General features: G+C 41.8%; 1 protein-coding gene across 2 annotated transcripts in view; it reads right to left on the bottom strand.

Moving 5' to 3' along the window:
- Nucleotides 1-6,355: 6,355 nt before the first annotated feature.
- Nucleotides 6,356-19,593, bottom strand: part of IFT122 (intraflagellar transport 122) — a 79,325-nt gene continuing 66,087 nt past the window's right edge. For both annotated transcript variants that reach the window (XM_060239639.1, XM_060239638.1), the window contains 8 exons: nt 18,224-18,321; nt 17,786-17,886; nt 16,165-16,330; nt 13,149-13,260; nt 12,223-12,351; nt 11,426-11,505; nt 8,803-8,967; nt 6,356-7,070 (listed from right to left, as the gene is read on the bottom strand). In XM_060239639.1, coding sequence (XP_060095622.1) covers nt 6,981-7,070; nt 8,803-8,967; nt 11,426-11,505; nt 12,223-12,351; nt 13,149-13,260; nt 16,165-16,330; nt 17,786-17,886; nt 18,224-18,321 — 941 coding nt within the window. In that variant the 3' untranslated portion in view covers nt 6,356-6,980. The remainder of the gene's footprint in view (nt 7,071-8,802; nt 8,968-11,425; nt 11,506-12,222; nt 12,352-13,148; nt 13,261-16,164; nt 16,331-17,785; nt 17,887-18,223; nt 18,322-19,593) is intronic.

Here is a 19,593-nt window from a genome sequence, read left to right as displayed (position 1 = left end):
TCCTCTCCACTCTGCCAGGTACCATCATGTTACAGTTGTGATGTGAAAGTTGGTTTTGTGAATCCAATCATAGTTTGCTGAGTGGGGGCAGTCTGGATATTGTGAGACTGAAAGAGGCATTAGGTCTGTGTTAGCTATGCCCTGCCAGCCCTTTTCCCTCTCCACCTAATCCTAAGGATAAGCTTAAGTGAAGTAGTGCTGGCAATGACTTGAACCTCTGTAGCTGTAAATAGGGTTCCCACTATAACAACTGATCTCCAGACAACCAAGATCAGTTCCTCTGGAGAAAATAGTTGTTTTGGAGGGAGGACTCTATGGCATAACACCCTGTTAAGTTCTCTCCCCTCCCAAAACCCTGCCCTCCCTAGATTTCACCCCCCAAATCCCGAGGTATTTCCCAACCCATCCTCACTGTAGAGCAGAGCTAGGGACCTATCCCGGTCGGCTAGGACCTCTGAGGCCTAAAGTCTCTGTAACCACAATACAAAAATATCTAGCCAGGAATGCCATCAGTTCAATTAATACTAAATTTATCAATGGCCAATGATTAGCCACATGAGAGCTGAAAATATTATGATTTATAATAATGAAGCTGCTGTTAATCCAACAGCTGTGAAGGCTAACAATTCTGTTTCCTAAAGTTACAAACAGAAGAATAAAATAAGAGTTTAGGTATCTACTGGCAATTACTGTCGTAGTTTCTGTTAAACCAACTGGGTGACTGTAAGACTTTTAGCTTCTGAAAGGTAAGCCAAATTTCATCACATCCACTTCCTGACTGTATTCTGACTTGGGTTCTAAAAACTCCTTCTGGCAAACAGTGGTTTATTGGAGGCAGGTGCATTTGTAAAAATTTTGCATTATTTATGGGGGGCAATTAAAAGTCTAGCTGCATGAGCGGGGGTGGTGGTGAAATATGACAGATAAATTTGGTAGTTTGTAGAACTAGGATTCACTCAGCTCAGCCCTGAAGGGGAAGTTGTTTGTCTGACCAAATGTGGTAGGTAAGTGCTTTTCTAGAGAGGCTCTATCACTCAAGCAAGATTTTGTTTGTAGGCTCTGCAGGGTATAATGCCAAAGAGTCCACCCTCCAAAGCAGGGGAACAGATCTCTATAGATCGGTTGCAATTCCAGGAGATATCCAGGCACATCCTGGTGGTTGACAACCCTACCTACTTTTGACCTGGGAAATCTCGATAATTATTGATCACTCATATGTCCCATTCTTGACATATTCTTGAGCAAAGTGATTAAATGGGTGGTTACTGGACAATTCCAAGTCTTTCCAGATGAGGAGAAATGTTTAGAACTCTCCCTGTTTTCAGGCCTGGTTTTAAGACTGAAACAGCCTACGTCACCCTGATGGATGACTTGCACCAGAAGATGGACAGAGGGGGTGCAACTCTATTGATTATCCTGGGCTTCTTAGTAGGTTTCAATATTCATGGTATCCTTCTACACCACCTACTTGAACGGGAATTGGGAGGTAGCATTCTTTGGTGGTTCCAGTTCAACCTGGAGGGCAGGTTCCAGAAGTTGGCATGGGAGACTGGTGTTCAACCCCTTGACCTTTGGCTTATACTCTTTAACATCTACGTGGGATCACTAGGTGAGGACATCCAGTGGTTTGGGCTGGGTTGTCATTGATATGTAGATGATGCCCAGCTCTATCTCACACTTCCAGCTGATAGACAGTCTTCCAAAACCCTGAACCAGTGCTTGAAAGCAGTTGTGGAGTGGATGCAGGCTAATAAATTGAGGCTTAATTCTGACAAGATGGAAGTGCTACTGGTGCATGGAAGGTCTGACCCAAAATTTAAGGTGCCACCCATTCTGAATAGGGATGCACTACCCTTAAAGGAACAAATAGGTCAATAATCTTGGAACTCAGGTGTACTGTTGGACAAGCAGGTTGTAACTGTGGGCAAAATAACAGCTGGTTACATTAGATTAGATTACTGCAGTGCACTCTGTATGGGACTGCCCTTGAAAAGTGTTCAGGTACTTTAATTGGTAAGACTGCTGCAGCCAGGATGTTGATTGGAGTGGGTCCTAGGGATCATATTACTCAAGTCTTGGCCCACCTACACTGGCTTCGTTTGTTTCTGGGCACAAATCAAAGTATCGGTCTTGACCTTCAAAGCCCTTTATGGTTTCGGATCAACATACCTGAAGGCCTGCCTAATTCCTTATGAACCTGCTCAGCCATTACAGTTATCAGACATCCTGCTATGTGTGCCCTGCCTTTTGAGATTAGGCAGCTGACAACCCAGGAGAGAGTCTTCTCAAAGCTTTGGCACTTTCTCCCTAGGGAGATTCATCTGTCCCCTTCTGTTGCCATCTTCCACCAGCAAATGAAGATGTTTTTGTCTCGTTTGGCAGTGATCCTTCCTTCCTAAACAATATTTTTATACTTTGCATGTATTTTAATTATTTTATATGTGCTTTAACACTTTTAGAAGTTATTTTTAATAAGATACATTGGAAAAGGAAAGGTCCCCTGTGCAAGCACCAGTCGTTTCCAACTCTGGGGTGATGCTGCTTTCACGTTTTCACAGCAGACTTTTTATGGGGTGGTTTGCCATTGTCTTCCGCAGTCATCTACACTTTCCCCCCAGCAAGCTGGGTACTCATTTTACCGACCTTGGAAGGCTGAGTCAACCTCGAGCCAGCTACCTGAAAATGCAGCTTCCGCCGGGGATCGAACTCAGGTTGTGAGCAGAGCTTAGGACTGCATTACTGTAGCTTTAACACTCTGTGCCACGGGGCTCTTCAAGATACATTGGGGAGGGGGCTATTTTAATGGCTTTATAACTATTAAAGATGGGATATTTTGCAAATAATAATAGCATAAGCCTGAGGGACCACAGGACCAAGAATTTAAAAAAACATTTTACAGGTACTAGCTCCCACTAAAGATCTAAATGTTAAAGTGTGTGAACTGTAGAAACAAAATGATGCAATTTTGTAATGATATGAACCTCCACACCCTGAGTTCTTCAGCAGATGACCAGTCACTTGTATATACATGCAAGATATTTAGGTACTTCAGGGGCATCCTTGACCCTCAGCATTGCATGGCTAGTGTGAAGAGAAGATGGACACCCCAATTTCATGGAAAAACCTTGTCAGAGTAATGAGACATGCCCTCCCCGAAGATGCTTCCTGTGCTACACAATGTGTCCAAGGGCATGGGAAGCTGCTATGTGGACATGAGCTAGAAAGATGATAGTTACATAAATACTTCATGAATTTAGCCTTGTAGAATTAAAGGTTTATCTCTCAGATGCACACAGGGGTCCTATTATGCACTGATTCAATAAGCCACTGCTGAAGCAGCAAGCAGGCCCTCAGCTTACAACCAAAGGAGTGTCACCTATATCGCTTGGGGGAGAAGAAGAAAAATGTGACAAAGTAAAAAATAAAAAAGTGGTGTGGGACTGCCTTTTGCAATTGCATTTTCAACCTACACAAGTAATGGGAAGGTGTCAGTTTTGTAACCATCTGCAAGTTGCCATGTCTATATTAACAGTGGTCTCTTTTTAACGTGGAACTTCTGACAGTTTTGAATAATCACAAAGCTAAAGATAGCTTTGTTGTCATATTGCAATTCTGTACTTTGCAAAGATTTACTCTGGAGTACTGTCTGAAACTTGAAGAACACTATTCCAAACGAAAGGCAGCTAAATACAGCTCTTAAAAGAAAAGGGGCTTGAATAAGGATTATAAGTATTTCTTTCACTTTCACTCATTATAACATTCTCTTTAGTTCCACAGAGAAACATCACTATTCCATTTGCAATTCCCCTCCCTTCTCTGTATGTAGAACACTGAACTGAAAATGTACAGCCCACAGAAGCTTATGCCGCAATAAATGTGGTAAGATATTCCAAAATTCCCTTTTGTTTTTGCAGTTGATTGTATATTTTATTCATGCTGTATTTACCACTTGAGCTAACAGAACATGCTCAGCATTCTTGTTGACCCTAATTTTCAACTTGCTAGTTTGATTAACTCTCCAGTATACATCAACTGCGTGTTTATGTCTTTACCGACAACCTTCTCCATCCAACTCATGCAAGCAATTACATGGGCTGTTGACTGAGGAAGAACTCATGCCACATTAAAATAGTCAGAATGCTTCAATGCATCAGCTTCTTGCACACTCCCGGGTATGGTTCTTCCTTCCTCTACCACTGTATTGCAGGAAAGAGGACTGACATGATGTCTCAGTAAGGCAGACACCTTTTCTCAGGAGCTAAAAGGATTAATTCCAGTCATGCACCTGGCTGCCTGAGTTCCAGTCTTCCCTGACTGTTCTGTTGGTAGGCAAAGATGGAAAAGAACTGACACAGGATGAAGGCTTGTCTGCTGGTCATGGTACTCATCTGTACCCCTTGAAGGCCACCTGGGCTATTTGCCCTTTTGTCTTATTCCAGACTACTTAACTCATGACATTTTTGCCCTTTTGTATTATTACAGATTACTTAACTCATGACATTTTCCCTAGAGGGACATAGTCTCTTACTCTGATCCAGCTAGGATTTTAATGGTTCACGTGCATCCTTAGTGGGAAGAGAAAATCAAACTCACATAGAGCTGTTGCACACATGATTCCTTTCTCAATCCTGCTGTTGGGCAAACAAAGCTTCAAAGATCAGCAACAGAGCCAGCTGAAGGACGTGAAATAGTCCTAACATGGTTACTCTTCTGGAGCTTGTTTGTCTATCTCTGCAATACTTTGAACTAGGAAAAAAAAAATAACTGTAGAGGATATGATGGGCTTTGAGACACAAGACTATATTACAGCAGGAGTGCAGAATGCAAAGAACATTATTCAGCCTATCTAGATTCATTGCCATTGGGAATCGTATCTACATATTACTTACAATTTGCATGGTGTCCAAAACCCTTTATATACATTGCTTTATCTTGCTTTACATCTAAACCTTTATATACATTATCTAAACCTTTATATACATTATCATACCGCACTCCTGTAAGGCAGGGGATAATCAGCCTCAGCTTTGTTGATGCAGGGTCTGAAAAAGAGTGGCTACCTTAAAGCCTCCTAGTGTGTTTATACTGGAGACAAAACTTGAACTGGAGACTTCCTGATTTGAAACAAAGTTTCTTAGCTGCTACGCTACTTAATTCTGGCTCTCATTTTACTGCCAAGAACTTCACATTGTCAAAAATAATTTACTAGAGCTTTTTAAAATATCTTCTGGAACCAGCCACCTACAGGCAATGAGCTCAGTTGCCTTGGAGTTCACATTTTGCAGCATAGCTGTTTGCTGATCTTTTAACTTCAATATCTGGCATCAATGCATCCAAAACACACAAAAAGGAGAAACCTCTGCACAGAGAGGATAAAAAGATGCGCAAAGCACCATTAGTTATAACCAGTGTATCCAAGACATAAAACAGCAGAATAAGCTTACATGTTCAACTGCATATTTAAACTCTTCAACATTTTCTCTTCCTTAAAAATTATTCTGGTGAAGAACTTTTCCTCTATGGGGACTGCATGAGACATGTGGATTCTTTGGCAGCTGATAACTGCAACATTGACCATGATCTTGTTCAAGGAATCCATCGTACCGAAAACATACAGGGAGAATATCAACTTAAAACACCAATATGGTGATTACCATTTGTCTCTTTTTATACTCAGGTGCCAGTTATACTCATAGAGATTGAGCCACCACCCTTCCAAAAATCAACCAACATTTTGAAGTACCAACTCATATTTCAAGCAACTAGAGGAAACCACCAAAACCAAATGTAAGAAAGACCACGGGAACTTCCACTGCACAATACCCCCTGCTCTGTGCAACTTTCTCTATTATCAATCTCTACTGATCGGAGCATCTTGAATTATGTGTGTACCAAATTTCAGCTTTCTATGGTTATGTATTTTACATGCTCCCTATGTGTCATTCTGTCATATGATAAATAAATAATAACAGCTTTCTAGCTAGCATGGAACTGGCTTATCTATTTTGAGGTACATATTATGCACCTCTGCCCATGAGGCAGAGATGTACAAATGCTACATTTAGCCATCTTTAATCATCAGACTACTTCAGCAACATGAGTACCAAAATTGAACTGATTAAATTAGGTGGAAGTACTTAGGGTTCATCTTCATGGCCTCTGTTTCAAGAAGACCTATAGATGTTCCATATTCAGATTTTTCTAGTAATCAGGGTGCCTTATACTCCACACATGAAAGTATGCTAGCATATCAATATCTTCATAAAATCTTTCTGTATTAAATTTTATGGAACTAACATTATACCAACACTCTTTGAAACTAAATTTCAGGAGACGCTTCTCAAGAAATAAGACCTTTAGGAAGTATCCTTTATTATTTTAGTTTAAATAACAGTACCTGTTTTTGCACAACTGCAGTTCCAAAAGAGGTCTAAAACATATATTCAAAGAAAAACAAAAAGTGTGTGTGGCTTTAAAAAAAAAATCAGTGCATTTTCTTAGAAATATTGCAAAGGAGGTCTGGGGACTCAGAATGAATGCTAGCAGGTGCAACACCAGCAAGTTTTCTCTAGGCAGAGTCTCACCCTAAAAGGCTATTATTCGTTCTGTGATAAAGTGACAGGCTGTCAGGAAAATGTCAAGAGCACAGCAGGTCTCCCCCCCCTTAGCTTCATGTACAAGATCTTTTCTATTTAACTTCACAGTCACGCTAATCATACAGCAGTCATACAAAGTCTGCAATTACACTTGTTATACTTACATATATATATAATTTATGTACATGTTTTCTTTGAGAGTAACACAAAATGTGGCTTTGGATAATTTATTCTCTTCAGTTATTGATTCAATACACAAAAGATAGGAAAATAAGAATCTCTCCTATAACACAAAGGAACAGGCTGTTAAGAAAGCCTGACAACCCTCAAAAACCCGCTTTGGAGCCTGACAGCAGCAGGCCCTGGCCGAGGGGCTGGTCTCACTCATTGGCAGGATTCATCTATCTTCCTCCGACAATATGGACAACAGTTATGCTGGAGCACCACAACCTCATAATCTTCTGAATGAAACATCTGTAAAATGAGGGATGCAAATGAAAAGGTATGCCTCAAGAGAAGTCACAGTGCAAAGGGAAAAGTGTACAGGCAGGAGTAAGCCTAAACTATTTGTGATAGTTCTTCACTTTATATTACAGGACCTCAGTACCTTCAGCCATGCCATTAGGGGCCCATTCTGTGCACATCCTTCTGCCAACACTGCCCTTCTGCTGTTTATGTAGGACAAACATATCAGACTCCACGCACACACTATTAAAATGGCAGCCATTAGCAGTTCAAGGGAGAACATTGCAATCCCAGAACACTAAGCCAGACTGAATAAATCAGGACATTTCTGAGTAGAAATGTTTAGGATTTCTTCCATCATAACAAAGAGGCTTCAAAAGTTTGCTAGCATATTGACTTTTGCTAGAGAAAGTAAATAACTCTTCTTAGGTTTTGCATGGAAGGAAAATTTGTTGATAAGAGACTGCTGTGTCTCTGAACTGATTGCTCTGTTCCTCCATTGTATACATTTGGACTCTACACAGAAATGCAACAGAATGAATGCTAGCCTGTTACATTCTAGTCTCTCACTGTCTACAAATTTTCTCCTGTGTGTGTCATACGTTCGACACACACACTTGACAGATGAGGTTACCGTTCATACACCCAATGAAGTGGGCTTTAGTCCATGAAAGGTTATGTAACAATACATCTGTTGTTCTTTAACAGGTAACAGGACTCTTGGCTGCTTCTGATACAAGCGACAAACACTACTGGAAGCTATAATTTGTTAATTTGAAGGACTATTTGGATATGACAAAGAAGTCAGTTTCAGTACATGCAAACCACAACTGCTATTCTCCAATAATGAACTGCTGTATTTGGGACAATCTGAGTAGGGATTGCCAAACATTTTGCCACATTTCCCCTTGAAATGGGCTGAGCAAGCTTTGCATTAGGGGAAGAACACACATACAAGCTTACTGAATGAAGACTGGTTAAACATTAAGGACAGTCAAGTGTACCCTCAGTTCAACAAGGTCAGGAAGTTGCATTTCCCCCTGCTTCACTACAAACCTTAAGCCTGTGGCTCTCCAACAAAGCCCTGTCTCTCCTCCCCCAGGAAAGCAATCTATTAACTATCTGACTATAGTAAGGCATCAAGGGAGTGCACACACACCTGAAGATACAAGGGTATGGGGACAGAGGAGGAGCTTGCCCTCCGGGTGATGCCAGAGAGTTGAGCATTTTGGAGAATCAAGTGCCAGATAACAAAGATGTTATTGTATTTCCATAAAAGTTGCATCTACATGTAAAACCATCAGGAAAATGGAGGGAAATTCCAAAACAAGTTCAGTTCATAGAGTTGGATTTTTCTGGATTTTTCACCCAGTCTCAGTGAGACCTCCTCACTGTCCCCCACATGATTTTTGGATATGCATATCCTATGTTCTCCAGAATAGCATTTTGAGTAGTGGAAATGCTCTTCAGATCCAACCTATATTGTTATTTTGTTTCTTTTCATTATCCTCCACTAATGGCTGCTTCATGTAGTAGGCTTCAAAATAGTTCACAGCAACCACACATTAATTCGTCGACTGGGACGTGCTCTCATGCAGTGGATTTTTGTTTTAGCACAAATATTTAGACTCCCAAAGGTATTGTTTAAAATTAGACAGCAGCACGCACGCACACAACCCCTCCTCATTTGCTTCTGAGGATTCAGAGCCTCCCCTTCTCCCAAAGCAAACATTGCTCATACCTGAAAGCAGGAAGGACACATAGTAATGGAGGCCTCGGGTAACAGTGACCGGAAGTACTGCCACCGCAGTGGCTTCGGCCAGCGTTTAATCAACACATCTCTCCTGCTCATTGACCTCAGAACCGCACAGTTCACTATCACAGGAACAAATTCTGAGCCCCCTTGCTGCAGAAAGAAAGGGATTGAAAAAGAAAAATGTTTTGAACTTGGCTGGCAAGATCTTTTCAAATAATATGTATGGGTTACCTTTTCAAAAGTTAATTTTGCATAGAGTGAAGGCGTGTTTGCACTGAGCTATTGGTTTGCTTCCAGCCTATATTTAGCCGTGGAAATATTCCTAGTCTTGAAGAGCTTGCACATGTCTGCTGAAATGGAGTGTTGCAAAGCATTCTGTTACTGAAGATGGAGCATTAGTTAGGTTCTCCTTTCCCTGGAAAGGCTTAAACAGCAGAAAAACCAGTACAGTTTGGGGATCTTCCATGGGAAGCAACTAGTTCTGTATCACCAGAACCCAGTGTAGCAGATCAGGACATTAAAATGAGCTGTTAGTAAGCAAAGCCAAGCAGCACCTACAGTACTGGCAACACGCAGGGACTGCTTTGCTTAGACCTGGCCAACATCAGCACAGGGAATGAGATTGTGACAAGCCTGTGCCCAGTCTCACTGTTGCTAGTGAGGGCACTGACTCACTGAGAACTTTTCTGGTGAGTTCAAGGATCAATATACCCATAATTAAGAAGTCAAAATACTAACTGTCCCCTTAGTTTTACAGGATATGAGCATATATCAACAAACATTGTGAAGTAATTATTGTTATTTAAATGATAAAATGTGCATGTGAGATGCTCAAGTTGAAATCCTTGCTTACCATATCAATTTGACAATCTATTCTCTCTGACAGGGACAACCTAAGAAGCAAAAAGGGCCCTGCAAAGGGTCTTGACCCCCAGCCCACCTCCCATGAAGGGGGAAGAGTAAAAGATGGCTCACGCTGCTGCTGCTGCAAGTGAACCAGCTGCCATGGCCCCTAGCAGCAGAAAACCCACGCAGGGCAACAGCAGCTGGCTCACCCACAGCTGCAGTTGCTAGGGCTGCCAGCTCACTACAGCAGTGGCTGCAAGGGCCACCCTTTACTTGAGGCCGGGGGGGCCTGGTGGAAGGGAGGTGGTCTCCCCAGCATTTTGCTTGGTGGCCTTAATGGGCAATCTGTGTCTGCTTTCTAACTAACTTATTTCACAGGAGTTTTATAGAGAAATTTTTGTTCAAAACTATTCAGCATTTTGTATTAACAGTATACATGCTCCCCTCGGCATGGTCCGGAACTCAGCCAGCAATTATTACAAGCTATGCAAATTCATGCTTTGAACCAAGTAATTACAAATGTGAGCAACAGCGCTACTTTTTATGCTGGAAAGCACTACAGACCTCAATTTAAGAACTACACGCTGATCAAAAGCTGAACAACAGGCTTCTATTTTTGCTAACCCCATGGATATGCTCATCTGCCCCCTTCCAGATAACCAGAGACACATGGTCTTTATGATGGGCAGTTTGTTTGAATAATCTAGCCATAAAACAGATTTAAAAGAAGACTGAGCTAAAACCAGGTTGCCATTTTTATTAATATGTTGTTGTGTTCTCTATGCCTTACTCCACAGAACACACTTTAAGTTTTCCTGGCTTCCTATGTAACAGCCCTGACTTCTTTTCCCTTCTAAATGATTTTGATCCAAGGGAGCATTTGAGCAAGCAAAAGGATTTCCACATGCAAAGTGCAATACACACAAACACACCCCTGCCCAGTTGCAGCTTAAAAATGCTGTTTTTGGAGAAGCCTCCCTTCCACAGCAGCAGCATTGAGAGAATATTTGGCACTGTACTGGGCAGGTGAGAAAGTTGCACTCTGCCAGTAGAAATCCTCTTGCTTGCGGAAATACTCCCTTGGATCCAAGCCTATGTCCATCTGATCGTCTGTCTCCGAGCTGTCCAAGCTTCCATGCAGAACCTGTGCAGCAATTTAAGTTCCATTTTGGAGACAGGTTTTGTTCCTGATCTATTTCACCCTCAGATAATATCTTAATCTAACTCCTCTCGCTAACAGGAACAAAAAGTAGCTAAAGGCTGTTCCGATGCCCTTCCACAGCCTTCCTTCATATTCAAAACTGCTCTGAATTTAAGTGGAAGAAGTGTTCTTAAATAAATATTAAACCATACACACATACATATAGGTTGCCATTTTGGAGTGTTGGAAAGCATTATATATATAAACATACTGATTAAAAAGTACAGACACACATGAGAGTTTAACAATTCTACTTTTAGTAATGCCTAGGGAGCCTTCTTGGAATTTTACCAACATAACTTGTTTCCAGTTGCTTGGGTAATGTACCACCACTCAGCCAACTACTGAGTAGTATATCTTTAACTCATCTTATGCTCCACTGATTCTTTGAAGAAACATGATGGCCAAACCAGTTGTTGCACGACTGGGAGGTAAATGAGAAATATTTATTGATGGGGCACATCTCTGGCATGAAAGGAACACTTGCTGGTAGCAGCTCCTAATTCAACTTCTCTTTAGCACCTTTACAGCACATAGAAAAGATAAGAAATTGTTTCTAACCTCAAAACTCAGTTTTGCTGTAAACGGATCATCTTCTTCAATCTCATCTGCTTCATAAACAAGCCTCATTGTCTGAGCATCTACATATTTGTCAGGAAGGAAACGTGTGCCAATAAAAATGTTATACAAGTATATGAGTACAAAACTAAAATAATAAGAACCAGTCTGTTGGTACAATAAGCGTAATCACTATTTCCCGTTCTTCCTACATCTGACTGTTAAAACCTCTAGGGCTCAAATATTGTAACTGTCATTCTCCGCTAATAAGAAACAGTGCAAAACTGTTCATACAGTACAAACGGATAGCCTCAATGTGCCAGATTACAGAAATTGGATCCATATCCAGAAATTAATAATTATCAAAATAACAGAATTTAATACTGCTATTTTCACCCTTTCACCCAATGTCCATTAATGCTATTCTTTCTACTTCCCAGTTTTCTTCTGTACAGTGCTGAATATGGCATCCAGTCTTTAAAACAGATTTCAGCCCCGCTGGCTTCATGCCTTTATGTTGCAGCCAGGAGTATGAAACTGCAAGAGATGGAATGCTTGGCTTGCAAAAATGACAGCAACCTGCAATGCAATCAATTACGATGGACCAATCTGGTCTTCCTTGGTGGAAGTATAGAGGTTGTAGAAGTGAAAAGAAATCCAGCTTCTTGAAAGTAAAGCTGACATTTAAAAATCTTTTGAATGTATTTCTTCAAAAAGAAAGCTTGAAAATATATTAGGATTGTATGCTAGTTGTCACAGTAACCAGTTTTCCTAGGCGACTGTCAGGAATGGAAGGATACTGTCACTTGTCTTCTCTTGCCATTTATCATCACTTCTGTTTAGTCTTGGTACTTCCAGATCAATCAGAGCAACAGCTTCTTCATCAGTGATCCCTTCCTCCAAAAAGAACTCAACTAGGTGCAAGACTTCTGAAAGGATACAGGTGAAAACAAAGACAGAACAGTTGCATGTCAAAATGCATGCAATGCAGGTTTAACATTTCTGCTTACACATTCTCTACATTCAGCTGAAAGGACTTGTGTCCATCAAATAAGAACACTTTGCTAGTGTTTTTAAGTTACCAAATGGTTTTTAAGTTACCAAATGGTTTCAGTAGTTTCTTAATACACCCATAAGAAGCAATGGGTGGAATTTTAGGAATCATATCCGCTAATGATGGCGCTTTCCTCCAGTGTAAGAACTGTCTTCTGCTACAGCTGGAGGAAAGATCCACTTTTTAAAAGGGCATATTCATAGGATTGATCCCCCAAAATGAAGCATCTCCCTCCTCAAATAAGTACACAAAATGAACAGTATTGGTTCCAGTGCTAATCCTTGTGGGAACCCACTGTTTAATTCCCTCCACTGCAAAGACTGTCCATTTACTCCTACTCTCTGCTCCCTGTTGCTTAACACATTTTTAAGCTTACTCCACAGTCCTCGTCAAAGGCCTTTCAGAAATCCAAATAGTAAATATGTCTACCAGGTCACACTTATCCCCACGCTTCTTAATGCTCTCGAAGAACTCAAAAGGCTGGTGAGGCTGGGACTTCCTTTGCAGAAGCCAAGCTGTTTTTCCCCTCCCAAATTATTTAGCAGCACCATTAAGATGCATTCACTGGTTTCTCCAGGAGTTATAACCAGGATTTGTGGTGCACTAAACAGCACCAAGAATTTCAGGCACTGCAGTAGACACATCCATGTGAGCTGTAATACTGTAACACACCATAAGAGGATGCTGAGAAGACAAAAGGTTGTCTACAATTAATGCAGACATTCCCCAGGTTGTTCAGCAAAGGGTTGTTGGTAGAACAGCGATAACACAAAGGCACAAGCTCCTACAAAGAAACACAGAGAAAGGAAAGGTCACTGAAAACAACTGGCACAAGGTGGGCAGGACCTCTTTCCCTCTACAGAACTTTCTCAACACCCCTCTCCCAAATCACTGCCTCTCAAAGGCAACTTCCAGTGCAGCACAAGCAACTGACATCAGAAGGAGAAATCCAAAAATGGGTGCATTATTTGATTGTGGAAGGCACTATTAAGAGAGCATCCTCAGCAAAAAATGCCATGGGATCAGCAGCTTTATTTGGGTTCAGCTCTGATTGAGTTTTTCATTCAGAAAAAGAGGCAGAAGGGTGATTAATGTTTCCCAGTTTTGTTTTTAATTCTTTTCATAACCGTCACAGCTTGAGAAACCTACAGTTGATGCAAAGGGAACAGGAAAAAATATATACTCTCTCCTTCCAAATGTGTAAAATGATAAGCAGTGCATACAGGACATAGCTTACAGAAACTTTTCATCACTCAGCGCAACAGCCTATGGAATGTATTGTCACACAATGTGACAGCAGCTATCATGAAGGGTTGAATACGTGGAAAGTAGATCTATCACTGGCTAGCATGATACTAGGAAAAAAGCACAACCCATGTTTCTGACTCTACAGGCATATGATTGCTGGAGAACAGTGCAGGATGGGTGTCCTCACTGTACTCTGACTGGGAATCTCCTTGACAGAGCTATCTGCTCACTATTGGCAGTTGAAATCCCAAGCTTAAATGGACCCCTTGTTGATTTAGCTGTATAGGAGACTATTTTCTCATGTTCTTTTACACGGAACAGATTTTACATCAGCATAGAACTAAGGTTCTTTTAACATCCACAAACATTCTCCCATTAGTATGACAGCTTGAGCCATTACATATTCTATTTTCAATTGCTGCAGCATTGGATGAGGACCGTGAAACATAACTCATTGCCAGAAAGATGTGAAAAAAGGTTACTGAAACAGGTTGTTTTGGCTCAGAGGCCTGATGAAACATAGGACTTTTGATTCATTCACTTAATTCACATTCTTTTAAATCGTGCAATTGCTTCAGGCAGCTATATGGATCTCCAGGGCTTTATTGTGTTTATATTATTTCAGGTGGCCAGATGGAGTGCATTTCCCCCCTGTTCATTTGAGGTTAAGGGTTTGCACAATACAATTCATTTTGATTTGTACACCCCTTTAGATGTAATGGCATAGAGCAGTGTTTCCCAACCTGTGGGTCAGGACCAAAAAGTAGTTCACAAAGTCTCTAACAGTGGATCACAGGACACCCTTCTCTAATGGTGGCTTCTGCCCCATGCATCCTTCTCTCTTTTCTTATCACCTTCCCATCTTTTCATCTTTCTTTGTGACAATAATGGGGGGGGGGGGGAGCCAACTGGCAACTAGTAACTTCACAGGAGTACATGAAGGGGAAGAGTTCGAGAGTAGGCGGGAGCTGTCAGTATGCCATAAAAAAGAGGATAAAAAGAGGCATGTGCATACATAGACTGTCTTGGTGCTGCTCCTTCAGCAACCCAACCTCTTGCCAGCCCCGAGTGCCGCACTTCCCTCCACTTGCTGTGGGAGATGTACTGAACCAAGCCCCTTGTTGCCAGCCTCTTCAACACTATCTCCCATTTTCTCATACCCCCTCAACCTAGAAATCCCAGTGTACCACCTCAAATGCCAACTCTGCCCCAGCTGGCAGGAGGAGAAGATGATCTCCCACTTGCTTGGGATTCGTAGCAGGGGCAACTGCACCCTTTGTGTGGTGTCTGTTGGTTTCTCAATGGTTGGCACTACAGAAAACAGAATGCTGGAACAGAGGGGTGCCAAGGTCATAGTTTATCTAGAGCACCAAATGCCTCAGCAGGGTGACTTGCTGGTATGCATTATATTATGCTGGAATATAAAGATCTAAATTTGCCTGCCAATTCACTTCTAGGCACAGTTCAAAGGTGCTGGCTCTCATCTATGAATTCCTAAGCAGTGTGGGATGCAAATGTACAAAGGATCACCTTCTCCTGCATTAAGATCTGCTGCTGAGGACCTGCTGAATTTGCATCATTCTTCTAAGGTGGCTAAACATCAAGGACAGAGCCTTATCTACTCTGGCACCCTTGCTGTGGAATTCCATACCCCATGGTGAATCACCTGACACAAAGCCTTTGGGCTCTGAGTTACCAGACAAAAACTTTTCTATTTTCCCAGGATGTTTCTCTTTTCTTTGTCCCTTTTAATTTTATTGATTATACAGCTGATCCTTCCTCCCCGCTACCTGTGTGATGGATTCCCTTGTCCCATGTCTACTGTTTACATTGTCCCTCCCTTGTTATCATACTCTACTCCTCTGACTAGCTTTTGATCTATGATGGGCTTTAAAACAAAACTGTTTTAAAAGCATTTTCAGGAGCTGGATTTGATGGTTTACATGTGAGCTCTTATGTAGTTATTTATTTTTCTTAGTTAAAAAAAACCTTTTGTATGGAATCCACTTTGAGAATTCCCCTCTGTGCCGGGAGCACAGAATATAAATGTTTTACATTAACTAAACAAAAAGGGGGGGGGGCAGGTCCAAATAAAGAAGAAGGCCTCTGATTCTGGAAAGCCCGAGAGGATGGATGCATGAGCACACCCTTATGGGAGTACACAGTGCTTAGAAAGGGAAGGTGAAGCAAGCTGTCAGAACACTGGTAACAGACATTCGCATGTAACAATTAATAGGTGAGGCAGTTTCTTGAAAGACAGACAGCTGAAAATGCAAGGCACTCATTTCCTTTTGAAAAGGAGGATAAAAATGGGACACTTTTGCAGAGAGGCAGCATTTGCTCCTGATGGTGCCTCTCTAACCCTACACATGTGTCAACAAGATGTCTTTGCATCAAAGCTAGCTATTAAGAGATGGGAACATTACAGGCAGGAACTTACTTCACTGTCATGGAAAGGCTTGGATCGGATTGTCAGACTTCCCAATTCAATTGATTTTTGAAATCTAGCTGGGATCTGCAGTCCCTGCAACTTGTCATAGGCGTGACGAGCCAATTTATAGGCGCCCAGAGCTTTGCTCTGCTTTGCAAGGGCAAATAATGTATTGCTGTAATCAAATTAAGGAACAAAACATACATATGGCAGGCAGGAAAAACCACATCATTGCCTTCCATCAGAGGAACTATGCGCTGCCGCACAAGTGGGCTTGGAAGAGGCCTCCGCTAGAGATGACTGTTTACATAAAGCATGTTTACATAAACAGAATATGAAACAACTGTTATAAATGCTGAAGGGGATGGCACAGGGAAAAAGAGAGAGAGATCCCATAAGTAAGGAGGGTCCTTATTTTAGACCAGGAATGGGCAGGAAGGACATCAAAATGGCTTTTCTTAAAGCACTCCTTTGTCCTTGACTTCACCTTTCCTTCCAGCAGAAGATCTGCAGCCCCAAGATAGGGGGAAAAACCCAATCTGCTTTTCATTCATTGGTCCCAAAGTACTTTACAGAACAACTGACCTTCCTCTCCTGACAGGTGATCAGCCAGCCTCTGAAAGACAGAATCTGCTGTCTAGAAAAGCCAAACTTCTGTGACATAACAAACTGAAACCAAAATGGCCTTCCCCTGAGTGAGCTCCATGGGACCCAGCAAAGGAGTTTACAGAAGGAGCTGGTGGAATAGATCTTTCCCTTCCTTCCCTTTCCTCCAAATAGACTGAAGTTTGTCCTTAAGCTCCTCTCTTATACTTGCGGAAGCCTTGCAAACAGAATGCACCATAGTACAGGCAGATGCAGCAAGAGAAAGGAAGCTGTGTAAAACCTCCTCCCTCCTTCGCTGATGTGAGCCACAAGCAGAAAAGAGAGAAAGAAGCAATTTTACCCTATTGTGCCTTTTTGATGTAACACCTTGTCCTGTGGTGCATTTTGCTCATGAGGCACTTCCAATCCTCAGGAGTTTTGGAACTAACAGCAGGTTGCTTGGGGATGGCAGGGAATGAGCTGCTCCATCAGCTCCTTGCATGAATTCTTTTACTGGATCCAACCTCTTACTTTCAACATCAGAGATCAAGGGGAAGGGAGGGGAGGGAAGAGGGAGGGAGAGAGGAAGGGAGGGAGGAAGGGAGGGAGGTGAATAGATGGGGAAGGAGAGGTCAGAAGAAAGCAACTTTAACTATAAATGCATTCTCCAAGCTGCCAGCTGGCTTGGAGAAGTGATTTAAAGAGACAAATGCCTTCTCCAAGCTGGCCAACAGAGCGGTGGGGGCTTTGAGAGCCATACAATATGTATGAAAGAGCCATATGTGGCTCCCGAGCCACAGTTTGGCCACCCCTGATTTATAGCAATCACCTGTGCTGTGCAGAAACATTTGTGTGCTCCAAGTGCAAAAAAGCTTCTGAGTCATTTAGCATATCAGACACTAAGCCAATCCATAATAATTTTCTGATAACAAGAATTGTGTATAGTCTTGCAATAAGCCAGCTTTTGGACTGTATCAATTAACAACCTTTTGGTTCACTACCAGAGAGCTCTTGGAGCTGGCTTTTACCTTCATCAAAAGGATACACTTTAGAGATCCCTGGAGGAGTTTCCTTAGTCAAGCTATGAAGTAAAAACCTAGAAATATTGAAGAGCGTTTCAGGCAAATGGAAACTAAAGGGTTCTTCCTGCAGCATTTAAAAAAAAAAAAGTCTGTTAAGCCAAATTACAATGTGCAGAATTAAAACGTTTGCTCATTTCTATCTTGCCTGACATGCCTTTCATTTGTTTGTACAGCAACACCACCAAGAGAGTCCACATGATTAGATTTAAACTTGACACAGATGAAAAAAGGGAGCTACAAAGATAAGCTATTCAAAGGAGAATCCTGCATCAGCCTCTCTGTGAGAGCAGATGCCTAACACCCAGCGGCCCCACGACACACATTACATCAGTTAACAGCCTCATGAATGGTCCAAAGGACACAAAGTGAGCTAATTTGGAAGTGCCACGAGAACATCTTACAGTGTATCTGTGGATGGAGTGATAGACATGATAAAGTTCTGCCAAGTGCTGGAAGTGGTGAAATTTCTGCAACATTTCAGTCTTCTGCTGCTCATCCTCTGTGGGAGGGAAAGGAACTATCAGTACAAGACCATCCTAATTTCAGCATTAATAAACCTAGGAGATCAACACTGCTAGACATGCCATGCCTCCAAATATAGCTCATGTGGTTTGATGGCCTTCACATGTGATTCTGTGCTTTAAGAGCAGAAGAAATAAGAAACACATAATTATAAACATGGCACTGGTTAAAGCTAGAGAGGGAACACAACTGCATTTCATCTCTGGAAACTTTGTCCCCATCTATCTGCAGATGTTAAAGAGTGGATTTCTCATGTGTGTGTTCAAACCTGAGGAGCAACAATGAGCAACTTATAATTTCACAGCCCAATCCTACTGAGTGGTGCCTACTCCACAATAAGTGTGCATAGATAGTAACTTTGGTTCAGTGCATGGACCAATATTTTAGGCACACTGGCTCTTGTACTAAATCACACAAAAGAAAGTCCCTGCTAGAAAGCATCTTTAGCTTCATATTTGGTGATGGGAACAGCAGATTTGGACCCAGGTTCTAACCTCAGTTCAGCTACAAATTAACCAACTGGTCCTTGGCCAATGGATGCCTTCTGCCCTAAACCCCTCTATGCTATAGGAGCCATAACAATCTATTTCACAAGATTATTATGAATATTAATGAATACAAATGATTTTACATGTTCAGGCTGCAGTCCTAAATATACTTTATAGCAACCTTGGTGGGATTTACTTTTCTGTAACTGTGTCTAGGACAGGGGTTTAAAACTAGGATCCTAAGCAAGGCTACCTGCACATGAAGGCTCTTGAAACACTGGACTCGTGCTTAACAGTGCAATATCAGTTAATATTAATGGACTCCTTCTCTGACCAACAAAGCTGACAGAGGAGACTTTACACTGCAGTCATCTGCAGAATTACTTCAGTCTAAGCCCACTGACATCAATAGACCCAGACTGGAGCTTTTCTCTAAAGGACTGCCCCGTTAGTTTAGGAACACTTTTTTTTCAAGTCAAAGTCTCCTGATGAAGGGAGCTTTGACTCTTAAAAGCTTATACCCTAAAAAACTTGTTTGTCCTTGAGGAGCTGCTAGACTCAAATCTAGCTATTCTACTGTAGACTAGCATGGCTGCCCTCTGAAATGATCTTTGTGGAAGGTACCAGATACAGCAGAGTGAATGCTTATTAACATTTCTTCCTTCTAAAGGCCATGCACAGTTAAAGTATGCAGCTGTGAACTTTTGTGTTCCAGCCACTGATTCAGTGGCATGCTGATGAATGAGGTACACCGGAGGGTT

This window comes from Heteronotia binoei, chromosome 5 (assembly GCF_032191835.1).
Source record: "Heteronotia binoei isolate CCM8104 ecotype False Entrance Well chromosome 5, APGP_CSIRO_Hbin_v1, whole genome shotgun sequence".
Taxonomy (NCBI): Eukaryota; Metazoa; Chordata; class Lepidosauria; order Squamata; family Gekkonidae; genus Heteronotia; species Heteronotia binoei.
Note: the sequence above shows the minus strand (reverse complement) of the source record. Positions and strands in the feature narration are given on the sequence as shown.